The 13,804-nt window shown below is 43.0% G+C and overlaps 1 protein-coding gene across 4 annotated transcripts in view; it reads right to left on the bottom strand.

Moving 5' to 3' along the window:
• Positions 1-9,847, bottom strand: part of PARD3B (par-3 family cell polarity regulator beta) — a 399,222-nt gene extending 389,375 nt beyond the window's left edge. For 3 of the 4 annotated variants that reach the window (XM_027731420.2, XM_039389619.1, XM_027731421.2), the window contains exon 1: positions 9,549-9,846. In XM_027731420.2, coding sequence (XP_027587221.2) covers positions 9,549-9,668 — 120 coding nt within the window. In that variant the 5' untranslated portion in view covers positions 9,669-9,846. Of the gene's footprint in view, positions 1-9,548 lie in introns of all 4 variants that reach the window. The other variant, XM_039389618.1, reaches the window with a different exon arrangement.
• Positions 9,848-13,804: the final 3,957 nt, after the last annotated feature.

Raw genomic sequence — 13,804 nt, 5'->3', positions numbered from 1 at the left:
TTTACTGATGACGAAGTACAACACGGAGTAGAGGACCAGGGGAAGTTAGTCACTTGGTTTTGTCCTGGACAGACTGAGGGACAGTTTTCATTGCACAACTGCCTCTGAAAGAGAAAAGGTACAACTCATCTGTTCTAAGCTTAAACTGCTGCAAAACAGCAACATCACCTTGACAAGTAGCCTTCTTTACTGCTTACCCTACTTCTGCACTGCTGTATTTCTGTCCCACGTTTGTGGTGTTTAGCGTCTAAGATTGATCAAAAAAAAATTCTGAGATGAAACCACACCATCAAAATCCTTACTGAAATAGTCATGAAAGCCATATAGAAAAAAGTTGCAGCTGGCAGAGAGAAAATTTTAATAGTTGCTCAACCAGGGGTCCATATGAAAGACGTTCTGCAACTTACCTCTAGGCAGGAACAGCAGGGTTAGATGGCACATGCAGTTCTGACAAGCTATGGAGGAAGAACTTAGTTAAGCCGAGTTCCAGGTCACGGACTGTCTTCTTCATTCATGAAACTCATCACTTACAAAAGGTCTGTATCCAAATCAGCCTGCAGCCAACACTTCCACTAACAGCAAAGTCTTAAGGGTCTTAAATCTGCAGTCTAGTTTCACCACTGGCTTGTGCTCAGAAATAAAACAACTGGCAAGCAGAGAATGTTAATAGAAAGCTTTCTAACACTCAAAATACTATCCACTAAATGAGTATCACAGAGAATTTAAAAAAAAAAAAAAAAAAGAATTACCATCATCATTTTGGACAAAGGTCAGAGGAGGCAAACTGTGTCACTAAGAACTGCATTCAACAAAAATGCCTGACCTAGAGAAATTGAAGTGAATGGTACCTACATTCAGCAGTGGTTAGACTCCTTGAAACACAGAAAAATGGAGGAATTATAGCACAAATTCCCTACATAAAATTCTAGTCTTAATCACCATTAATGACATCCAGCACTGCACAGTTAACCAAAAAAAAAAAGAAAGAAAGAAAGGCTAGGAAAGACTACATGCCCTCGAAAGTTCTAGTTTGAGAGTTTGAGGAGAAATATAAATAGGGAGCTACCTTACGATGGACATCACCAAAATCTGTGAAGACACGAGGCAGTCTGCCTGTCCCACAGGCACACCAGCCAAGAGGAAGCTGCAGAGCAGGTACAAGAACCTTTTCAACCAGTCCCCTTCTGCAGCAGCTGCAGATCACCCCTATGCTTACTGGGAGGACAGAACCCTGTAATGGCAGCTTTCAAGGAAATGTGAAAACATTGCCACAGGTCTGAAATGCCCAAACTAAAAGACATAACCCTCAACTGTCAGATGGTCTGCAGGCGGGTGCTCAAGAGTTTGGATACAGAACAAATCCACCATGTACATGGGACTAACCCATCAGGATTCAAAGGTCCAAACAGAGACAGGCTGGATTCCAACTTCTTTTGAACTGGAACTAGTCTTAGTTGACCTGTACATTGACACCCAAATTAAAAGACACAGGAGATGATTATATGAAGTATTTTTGTCTCCTCTCAGAAAATCTGTAACTTAGATATTCAGGTTTGCCAATAAAGAGCAACTCAACTGTTGATGGACTGATGAGAATAATATGTTCTACAACAATATGAAGGTCTTCTAAGGTTTTAGGAAAGAGAGATTAATAGGGAAACTGATTAGTCAAAGTAAAAAAATAAAGCCACACAATTTTCCAGGAACGAAGATCTCAGTTTCTTTGGATTGTATCTAACTCTCCTTTAAGCATTACATTTTCTTATACTGATTGAGAAATTACTTCATTTTTTTAAAGGAAAATTATAGGGAGGGTGCATGTTATGATTCACCAGTAGCTAGTATTCTATCAGTAATCTGAAAGATATTCTATCAGATAATGTACTGCAAAACCTTTTGGCTCCATGGAGCCTCATCTTTGAAGTCAAATCCCTAACCAGGAGAAATAAAAAAAGAGAGTCCAGTGCCAGCTGTTTGACTCTACCCATCAGACTGCATTCTGTGATTCCCAACACCAGTCACTGTTAGAGCACAATCACTCAGCTTCCCTTCATACCAATGGTATCCTTATCATAGGCTATAAGAAGCAGGTTCATTCAAACATTCTGTAGTTTTCTTTTTCCTACATATAACAAACAATAAACATTGAGGTAAGAAGTCTCCCTGTGGCAACAAATGCTGCCAGTCCATTCTTATGAAACTAATGAGCAACTTGTGTAAACCTCCCGGTTCGGGACCATTCCCAAGAGCAAATCTAGCACTGGAGTAGTGCTGTGGCACCTGCCACAACAAAGCAAAGTCATTAGTTCTGAATGGATGTACTTACTGGTGACATAAAAATTACAGGTTTACACTGGGAAGTAAGAGATTTTGATTACATTAAAACATTACAACAGTTCACTTTAATGGAGGCGTCTATAGCACAATCATTAGGCATAAAAAGAAAAAAAACAAAAAACAAACATTTACAGAATCAAGTCTTACATATTTTCTCTTTAAACTGAGGATAACAGTCCAAAAAAGTACTATCCAGTGCAATCAGTAAGTTCTAGTAACACAAAGTTTCCTTTACAAATAAGTTACTGAAGTAATCTTTAGGACATCATAAAGTACTGGTGATAAGACTTACAGATCTACCAACAACATATAACCTGAGGGAAACAAAAAATGCTTACATTAATGACCATCTTACATAAATACTGCAGTCTTTTTTTCCAGAAGTTCTTGTAACATGGTGCTTTTCTAAATTTCTCCTATGAAGCAGCTTTCTGAGTTTACCATTGTATTTGGGACACTATATGGCCAGTGGAATGTACAAGACCATTTCTATCAGTAAGTCGCTCACATGAGCCTGTCAATTCTGTTTAGTCAGTTCCCTGACATAAAATGGGTATATCCTTATGCATAAGCAAGATTCAAGAATGAAATATAAAAATACAAAGCAGAATCTGTTTTCAATTATACTAATTGCTCGAGACCTTTAGCATTATCATATTCATTAAGGATGAAACACGAGCATCTTAATGGGGGGCTAGAGGGAGTTTACAATAATGAAGCAATAGGTTTTCACGCCTAGGAAAGCTGCAGTTCTGACATTCAAATCATTAGGAAAGCCTAAAGAATGTTCTGCTCAACGGGGGAGGAAATCTGCTGCCTCAGTAGCAGGATGCGAGACGGCACAGAATGTTGTGCTTCAACTGGCCTATCACACTGAATGAGTGAGGGGGAAAGTACAGCCACTTAACATGAAATATTATGCCCAAATAACTTTATCTGTTAAAAACAAAAACATTCTGTTTTTCAGAAAATATCAATAGAACACAACCCTCCATGTTCAGTTACTTAAGGAAAAAAAAACCCAAAACATTGTGCAGCAAGCAAAACACCCTCCCGGTTCCATCCTCTGCCAGAAATACCATTTGAGGTTTAAATTCCTTCTTCACAAATTCCTACATGTCTACTTGGAGTTCATCTTCAACTGGGCAAAAGCACCAGGAAGCAGTCACTACTGAGAACTCTGCACTGCTCTTTAATGGTTTCCTCCTATGACTGCTTTATTTAGTTACTACACAAAGCTTTGCTGTCTCTCAAGTAATAACAAAAGAATAATACTCAGAATTTGATTAATATGATCTGGGAGACAAAAACGGAAACTCAGCATTATCATATACACTGAAGTCTGACCTGTAGTATTTCCAGGATGAGTTATTCTCATTTTGCCTATTGAATTTCCACCAGTTTTATCCAGCTCTACCCTTCAACTGAGCTCCCTGGAAACACATTAACATCAGGTAACAATATTCAGCCAAAAGCCCAAGTTACTGGCAATAATCAACATCTTATAAGGGACAAAGGGATCAAAAATATTTTTTTCAGGTTACATAAGTACCTAATGTCCTCAAAGACATTTGCTATGACAAATCTGACTAAGTCCAATGGCAGTTTTTCTGTTTGGATTATAAACACCTGGGACAGAAGGAAAAGGAGACTGGAAATCTACCAAAAATCTCATTACATCAAACTAGTGGCAACAATACAACACAGGAGCAGACATTTTATGCAAAAGCAATTAAAAGGCAGACACTTTTTAACCCTCAATTTTTCTGGATCACTGTAAAAGGATTTCCAGGATCACTTTAAGAGACCCAAAGTTCTGCCAGTTGAAAGCTATTTCCAATCTCAATGAAATGTCACCACTAGTGTTTTTAAGTCAATAAACAGTTTCCTACATCATTTGTCTCCTTCCCTTTTCTTTACTCCTCCTGCTTACATGGCCTGTCTCCCCATACATGAGTCAGTCACTCAAATTCATATGACAGTAACGGGAAAGCAGCGTATCCAGTTATATTCTCATTTTTGAGTACAATATCCCAGTGGACAAATGCAAAGGCTGGACGCAGAAGTGATAATCAAGCTGTTCACTGACATACAGTTTCCAAGATTCACTAACACACTGCAGCTGATTAAGCAATGCTATGAAAAATATGGGAATTAAAGTACTTGAAGACAGAGCTCAGAATTGTTTTGGTAAAACAAAGATTATGGATTATCCCGTCCCTATTAGAGCAAAAAATAAAATAAACTAAGACAAACTGGGATAGGGAAAAAAAACAAACGTAGAGTCCAAGTCCAAGACAAAAGTGCAAAAGCGCTACACAGATACAACTCTATTATTCTGCCTTTATAAAGGACTAAATACTTGCAATTTGCCCAAAACAGAAAAAATGTTCATAAAAAAAGGATTTCTTTCAAGATTTTTCACATATATCTTCTGAAGAAATCTTCTGATTTTGCAAACTTCTTTCATAAGCATAGAGTTTGGAGTCAAAATAAATTATCATTCTCCCTTTCCCCAATATATTTAGAGAAACTACAAGAACATTTAGTACTCCTGATTGCTGGCTGATTTACAACAGCAACATCTAATTCCAGAAAACTAATTGTCACGTGGCTGGCAAGCAGGAACAGAAAGAAACTGAGAAAGTATTTTATTAGTAGGATTAAAAAATAATATAGGCAGCACATCTCAAACATCAGCTCTTTAAATACATCCAGTTTGGAAGAGATCGGTAATGCAACCCAAACAACCCACTTTTTTTCACTCTAATCAAAAATGCACCATTCTTGAATTAACTCACTATATTACTGCTTCCTACTCGGTCTGACTGCCAATCAAAAACACCATTACCACTCCAGAATTTACTGCTGGCATCTGTACATTCTCATGAATGGAAACACAAAACAGAAACTGTAATGTCCATAACAACTCAAGTCCCTGTGAGACAGTTCAACAATTATTTGATTGTCTCTGTTGGCATTTCCGAAGGGAGGCCCACAAAGGCGGCTGAGAGTGAGCCACTTAAAAATGTCACTGTGCTTAAAGTGAGAAATTTTAAATAAGAAATTGCAGTGCTTATTGATTTTGCTACATGTCTTCTGTGTTCCACCCATTCAACTGGTGTCTGTGAACAAGACTTCAGACAGCAAAGTAGTCATTTCAATTAAGCTGTCTGAGTAAGTGCTGGGTATGCAAACAGGAGTAAAGTAATACACAGGTGATAAACACCACTCCCCCATCTCTGGCTCCTCCAGAAAGAAAAAAGCATGTGGAACAGCAAAACATGTTATACGTTTTCCTCAAAAAAGTTTCCCTGCAGCTTAAAGAAAAGCCATTGTGGAATTCACTTGCCAGTCTCAAGCATTCTTTTCCCTGGGCATACATCACTTTCTGTACCAGGAGCATTCAAGGCCTCTGAGCGAGCAAGCAAGGATCCTCAGCTGAACCAAGGGCTGCACTGCAAAGCTGGTAATTCAGATATTGCCTCCAACGTGGGGGGAGTGGCATTTCAAAGGGCAGAGGTGTGAGCACACCTGGAGTGCATCTAGCCCCGTACACATTTTAAGGAATTGCTTTCAACAGAACCATGCAGATCCAGGCAACATCACAAGACAACATGGAAACCTTCAGTGCTGACCCAGAACCTCTCCTTCTCATTCATGTACTCGGGAAAAACAAACAAACAAAAGGACTCTGACAATTCACTGCAAAACTATCAACAAGGTACCTTGTCCTGCATCCAAGGCTATGCCTTATAGCTACACAGAAGCAATCACACTATCAGGCACAGCAACTCAACTATTTTGCAGTATATCTGCTCTCACTCAAGCAAAGAATCCTAAATACAACTGATGACATGCAACTGCTCCCCAAGGCACCAAAAATATCAAGTTAGGGACTTGGGCTGACAATAAGGAATCATTAGTCCTACTGTATCTACCTGCCAGTGGGGAGCCTTAATGCACATTGCTAAACAGCAACAACAGCAGATCCTAAGTCACAAAAAAATTCCAAACTTCATTTTACTGAAACTCAAGTTACCTTCTGAGATGACAGTCACTTCCCTTAAAAATTCTTCACAATTCTCACAAAGAAGCTGATCAACAAAAAAAGTCCTAAATATCTAAGACTATTCACATCATGATGATACTGTAGTTGATCCTATAATACAAAGTTCATAATTCCAGAGTTATTGGTATCCTCCAGTGAATCAGAAAAACTCTGCCCATTCAGAACTGCAACAGTATCTCTAATATCCACTAAATTCAGTAGCATCAAAAAACAATCACTGCCTGATTTTTCAATTGAAATGGGCCTAGTGTTTTGTTTCAGTTAATGAAGCAACTTTGTTAGCTGAGGCAGCTGAGCCTTCATGACCAAACCTTGCCAACACAGCCCAGTCAAGAGAGCAAACCAAACTTGCTAAGGAAACACAGCAGGCTACAATAACCAACTGCCCACAGAGTTCTCAGCTATCTACCAAAAGTCTCACAGAAATGAGAGACTTAATCATTTACTGCATCAACTTTCCTCTCATTACAAGTATAAAGAAGTGCTGAGTAGTTTAAACCAATTCGAAAATTTTCTATTTTTATACATGTAAATTCAAATATTTTACAATTGTACATGAATTAATAATCTAATCTTGTACCTTCCCCTTTGTCAGACAAGTGACTGCAGTGTAATAGCAAAACTGGACTTCCCAAAATTCAGAGCCTCTCACACACATTTTTGTGGTATTTGACTGTACCATAACTAATAAAAAGTTCCTAAAGCTTGTATCCTAGCTAACTTTTTCATTTTCCATTCTGCAACTATGAAAGATATTCCCTGTATCAACTCTCCTCCCCTCTCCAAATACTTTAAGCACTTTAGCAATACCATTTTCCACTTCATTCTTTTAAAAGATTTTAACACTTGAAAAGAAACTTACAACAAGGACATTTAACATGCCAACAGAATGAGCAGCATTCTGTCACAGAAAGCATTCTAAATATTTTGAAAAGAAAAACAAATATGCAGTTATCTTTAGCACAAACCTGTTTACATGCACACCTCACAGCAGATTTTAGCTGCTGATTACCTTGAGATAATGCCATTCTCCATAAGATTTATATTTTTTTAAAGAAAGCTAATTATAGAAGGAGCCAAGAGAAGGAAAATGGCAAAACACCCAATTCATCATGTTAGATCAGACAAAAAATACTCCAAAAGGTAATAAAATTAATTGTTTGAGATATCTGTATGATCTATTTTACCAACCCCAAATTTTCCCCCAGGAAAGCAATTTAACACTGAATGATGCTTGTCAAGATAAGAAGAAATTTGTCTGTTTATCTTTTTGGCCAGTTCCACTGCAAATCATGTAGGCTGGAAGCCAGCTAATCAAAGCACTGCAAGAGAACTGTTTACATTTCCAGTGAACTCGGGGGGAGAGAAGGTGCAGAAGCCAAAAAACTTTTTTTCTAGTGATCTGTATGAAAACCTACTCTGCTTTTCAGGCCCTCAGGTTGCTCCCCCCACCCTGCCTCTTCATACACCCTTGTAGAAGCTGTAGCTCTGAAGCACCACTACTCAAGGTGATCAGCAATTTTTGAATGAACTGGCCTGTACGTGCTTTGTCCACCTACAGTGCAGAACAGGGAACTCAAAACTTCCATAAGGAAATAAGCCAGAAAAAAAAGGTTTCATTTGCAAAGGAAGAAATACAACAAGGTCAAAAACATGAACTCTGACCTCTGGCTCTCCATTAAAAAAAGGCTGATGATTTTGACCTCACATTGAAGGGCACATAGGAGATGACTTCTTGATATAAAAAAAAATTCTTTAGATACTACTTAAATAGCCAATTGGTTACAAAATCATGAGAAACCAATTGAACTGTAGTACATCTTAAGTGTCCAGCATTTTTCTGAACCTTTCTCACATTGTTGGAATTTCTATCCTATAATTGTTTATTGAGCCTTTCAGAACAGTCAGGGCTTCACCTAGAAAGGCAGGCACCCTTCTACTCCTTTCTAAAGAAATAAAAAAAATTAACTAAAGACAGAGGAAAAGGCATTTGAAATACTTATACAACGGCTTTGGAGGCCACTTTCAAGCCATCATCATGAGACTAATTGCAATTTCATCAGAAGCACAAATCAAAGCTGATATCAAATTTTAAACTTCTAAATTCAACTCAGCTGAAAGTAATTATGGTTCTGATAAAACCCCTGTCTTGAAGGGGTATTTTAGTACTCTGAACTATACTTCAGTGCAAAAGATCTCACTGACTGTTGGCCCTAACAGCACCAAATATTCTATAAACATCATGCAGTTATTACACACAGGCAACATTGTTAGGAAAAAGACTTTTCATACAAATTATTTGTCAAGCTCAATGTATCTTAAGGCAGCTTAAAGCATGCCACTCAGAAGGACTAACACGATGACCAATCTCTACTAGACCAGTCTCAGCTGTTCATAATGTATTTCACATATCGGTGGCAAGTTTTTCTCAAAATAAACCTGCAAGAACAAGACTTTACTTCCAGTTTAGCATTCAGGATATCAAAGAACTGACTGGGCCCATAAGAAACCAGCACAGGTCACAAAACAGATCCCATAAGACTTTGGCTGTACTTTTTATTCAGACGTTTTAGGAGGATGGACAATCCTGCAGGTCCTCAATTCAGGACTTGTAACTGGAATTTCTTTCGCAAAGCAGTATTTGCAACACTAGGCCTTTCATCGGCATTGAACAGTACCCCATTAGCCTTCAGCACCTGCCTCTTGGAGGAAAAAAGAAAAAAGTATTTTTATGCTCAATTAGGTACAATCAAAGAAAAACTTAAGAGCTCCTTTCACGTAAGGGAAGTCACCTACCCATGCAGACAGCACCTCACTGGGCAGCTACTGCCAGAAAACACAAGCTTTAATGAAAATAACTCAATGTTACGCTTGAGTGTGTATCAAGTTTGTTAGTCAACACGCACAGCAATACCAGCCGTGGCCGTGTAGCTGAGCGGGACACGCTCCCAGCCCGCCGGCACCAGCTGCGCACACACAGTACCTGGCAGGGGCATCCCCGCTGGGGCCGTGCCCGCGGGCCCCCGGCCCGGCAGCCCGACCGTCCCCCCGGTCCCGCCGCCCCCCGCGCCGGCCCCGGGCCTTCCCCCGGCCGCCCCTCACCCCGGCCCGGCTCCGCCACGGCCCGGCCGCCGCTCACCTTCTCCTGGGCCTTGCGGTAGCGCTGCAGCGCCTGCTGGGTCAGGTCCCGCACGCGGAGCTGCCCGTCCTTGCAGGGCACCACGATGCCGGTCCGCCCGAAGCACACGGTCACTTTCATCTCAGCGCGCCGCCATGCCCGCCCTGCCCGCCCGCGATCGGCGCCCGGCCCGGCCCGGCAGGTGCCGCCCCGCGGCCCCGGGGGCGGGCGGCAGGTGCTCCCGCGGGGCTGGGGCTGCGCCTCCGAGCGCGGGCAGCGCCGGCAGCGAGGCCCGGCCGCGGCCTCTCCTTCCGCCGTGCCCGCCCCGCCCCGCGCGCCGCTCCGGGAGGCGCGGGCCGGGCCGGGCCGGGCGGGGCGGCCGCGGGCGGCGGCGCGGCTCGCCCGGGGCACGGAGCGCCGGGATGCGCTTAAAGGGGCCGCGGGGCAGCGCTGCGCGCACCGCCGGGACCGCCCCGCCGGCCAGAGCGCGGTGCCTCCGCACCCCGCGCTGTGCGGAGCGGGCACCCGGGGGCTCCCCGGCGGCTGCACCCAGCGCTGCCCGCCCCGGAGCGACCGCCGTGAAAGGCTGACGCGCAGCAGCTCGGGGGCACTGCGCAGTGCGCGGGTTAATGCGGGGCAAGGAGCTGTGTGCCCCGACAGCGCTGGTTTGTACCGCGGTGAGCACAGAGCACCCCTGAGGCACAGAGCGGGCCCTGTGGCACACAAAATACACCTGGGGAGAAATAGTGCGCAGTGACCTGCAGCGTGGTGCGGTGACCACGGCCTCAGCACAGCCCTTGCCCTACGAAGCTGTGGAACACACACGTGCACAGCTGCCCACCCCGACCTACCGAGACAGTGACACAAGACCTCGCACACACCTTGCCACTACACACAGTGACCTGCAGGCACTCCACAAACACCCACTGCTCTGCAAAGTACATCTTTCTGTACCACGTGGGTAACCAAGTAGTGCTCCCTGTAACTTACCTACCACGAGACCACATACAACATAGTGCAAATACTCGAGACAACCTGACACCGCTACAACCATAACGGATCAATCTACACGCAGATGTGTATAGCTGAAAATCACTGCAAAGCAAAGCAAAGGCAGTGTAAAAATACCTCTAAATCACAGCATGACATCAGACAGCACAAGGGGACTATTGCTGCAGTAGAAGTATCCCCACCAACCCAGATTAGCATTCACAAAGACAGTCCAAGCCCTGTGCTGTATGATGTAACCAAATGACGGTACCAGAGATGTTGCAGTGGAAGTGGCTGGAGGTTAAAGTGAATAGCGAAGTGTTGGGATGAGGTGGGAACAGAGCCAAATAAACTCTAGCAAGTGGAAAGTTCATCCTGGTTCCTTAAGAACAGGCACAGGTGGAATGTGGGACTGCTGCAGTGGTAAACAATTCCTCCTTGCTTTTTCAAATCCAGACATGTATGCCACCAGCCCACAGCATTACAGAGCAAATCACAAGAAATAATCTATTAAACCATATATAGACCCGCTTTCCCTGGGTATGTATGTGTGTTTGCCTATGCAAGTGAGCAAATGTGCATCCCGTACGCTTTGAACCATAGAAAAATTACTTTCTTTTTCCCTCCAGAGCAAAGAAGCAGTGGAGAGGAACAGGAATGTTCTAGTTCTTCAGAAAACACCGTGGGGAAGGTAGCACAGCTTGCAGACCAGAAACACCTCCAGGGCCGGTGGGGCAGTGCTGGGGGCAACTGAACTGTTCCCTGGAGTCAGCCCATGTGGCCATTCCAGACCCACTGCTGTGTCCCTGCCAGCTCAGCCCTAAGCCATCTCACCGCTGGCTCCCAATCACGGAGCAGGGCCCGATGGTTTCCTGTACATCACCTTTTACCGCTGTAAAGCATTCATCATGGTAACTACTTATTCCTCCCAACTGCTGGAGGGACCAGCAAGTCAGTGAGGTTATGAAAATGATTCACATGAAAAATAATCCAGGAGGAGAAAGAGGGAAGCCTTGGTATAACACCTAGGAATTCTGTAAGCTGAGTTTCTATGGAGGGAGCAGCAGGGATACCTGGGGCAGGGAGCAACATCTTCTCAAACCTTTCTCTGCTCTTGAGAAATGGTAAGGGGGAGCAGTCCCACACAGCAGCTTCAGAGCTAAATCAGTGAGAGCAGGAGGAGTTCAAGGCACTCCTCTATTTAAGCTGCTGATGTGCTGGTGGGAAGCCTGGGTCACTGTGCTTATATGGTTTTGGCTACAGAGTACAAGGGATTCTTAGGTTAATAATTGACTATGAACATAAAGGTGTCTTTCTCTTTTTCTCTCCCTTTCCCCCTCTTCCTCTGTTTATAAGTAAGGTCTGACACACTCAGGAAAAAACATGGTATGATTTTCTTTTTTCTCAAATTTTGAAAAGTGCAGGTGACATGCACTGTAACTGGAGTTGGGTGGAGCTTGTTGACAGAGAAAGTGTCTTGATTTAGACCAACAGATAAGTCTGAAAAAAAAATGAAACAATTTTGTCCTCAGTGACATACCTGAAGCAGAAGCAGCAGGTTTCAAAATGTTTATGGCTGGACTATAAGGACCTATAGCTGTTTCAGAAGGAAAGAAAAGAAACTATTTTCTTTAAATGTGTGTGCTTAGTATCTTACAGAAACTGAGGTTGTATTTAATTACCACACATCAACAAGCGGGAGTGAGGAAAGGTTGCAGAGGAATCACCAGTGTGTTTACTCTCTGACAGTGTTTGTTTGAAAGTTATGTGTGGTATTGCTGATAAGACATCATTGTGTTCTGGGTGCATCACACCTTTGTTTATGTTGAAACAGTCTGAAAGCCTTTGAAGCCATCTGGTAACAATTAACACCTACATATCATATAGTTACCTGTAACTGTCTCTGGGATAGTCTGCACAACTTTCTGAAAAGAAACTTTCCTTTATAGGAGAGTTGGCCATGCTATTTTCCTTCTCAGTGTGTGGAGCACTTTTCCAAAAGTTAGTTCCTCCAATGCTGATAACAGTGCTACAAGAAAAGCTGTCATATTGGCACAGCTAAGACTACAGTCTTAGTTGCAATAGGATGTGTTCCGGTCCGCTTAGATACAGAGGGGAACCACTTTCTAAAACATTCTCATAGGTGAGATTAAGTCACAAACGAGGCCAGATGTTGGATCCCAAAACGATATTTCAAGTTTATTTTGTAACACAAAAGAGCAGAGAGAAAGAAGGATGATAGAAAAGTAGGAAAAGCTAAGGATAACTGTTAAAAGCACAGGACAGGATTTACCACCCCCATGAACTGCTGCTGGCTTGCAAGCTGGTAGATCTCTGCTGGGCTTCTTCCCCGGTCGCCTTGTATCCTCTGAGGAACGAACTGAACCGGCAGGGTAATGGAATGGCAGCAGCTCCTGCAGCAGTCCTCAAACAGCCCCCCCAGCATCCCCTGGGCATGGCCCTAAATACCCTCACCGTGGTAGCCCCTGGATGCCCACTGGCCAGTTCAGCAGTATCCGAGCAAAGGTCTCCTGGTATGAAGATGGGCCCTGAGTGGAGTCCATTGGCTGGTTCCCCGGTCTCCAAGCGAGATCTGCCTGCCATACCTTATTTGGGAAAGTAAGTCCTTGCTGTGTTCTTGATTGTAACAACTTTTTATCTTTTTTGCTCCTCTACCTGCCTTTGCTGGCTTGCTAGATACCTCCTGGAGCTTTTGCAAGTAGCTCAGCTCCTACAGCAGCCTAGCTGGGGCAACAAGGCTTTTTAGCTCCATTCTCGAGACAATGGTGAAGCAGACTCCTTTTTTTAATCAGTCCATTACAGGGTGAAAGAGAGCTGAGGGTGATTTTTACTTACGAGATCTCTACATCATTTGTTCCTGCGTGAAATCATCAGGAATTACAAGAAAAAATACTTTTCTGGAAAAAAAATACCCCATGAACCTTAGAGAGCTGAAGGCTTCCAAACCCCAAAGCAGCTGCAGAGTCACATACACCTCTTCTTGCTGGATACACAAACCTCTAAGAACCAGGTCCTTGATATCACCCTTATGCCCACTTTAAATTTACTCAGAGTAAAATACAGCAACTTTGAAAACTGACTAATAATGAGTCTTGTTTTTACTACGCTGTCGTGCATTTGAGAAGGGCTGCCTGCTTGGTTCTTTAAGGGAAATCTAAACCATATTTCATTCTAAGGAGATCATCATACAGCTAATGCTGCAAGCAGCATAAACTGGCTTTGCCCCCCAGAGGAGGACTTCTGCTCCCTTCTGGCCCCAGCTGTTT

This window comes from Pipra filicauda, unplaced genomic scaffold (genome assembly GCF_003945595.2).
Source record: "Pipra filicauda isolate LSUMZ 115617 unplaced genomic scaffold, ASM394559v2 scaffold74_size2892960_pilon, whole genome shotgun sequence".
Taxonomy (NCBI): domain Eukaryota; kingdom Metazoa; phylum Chordata; class Aves; order Passeriformes; family Pipridae; genus Pipra; species Pipra filicauda.
This window is presented reverse-complemented; position numbering and strand designations above follow the sequence as displayed.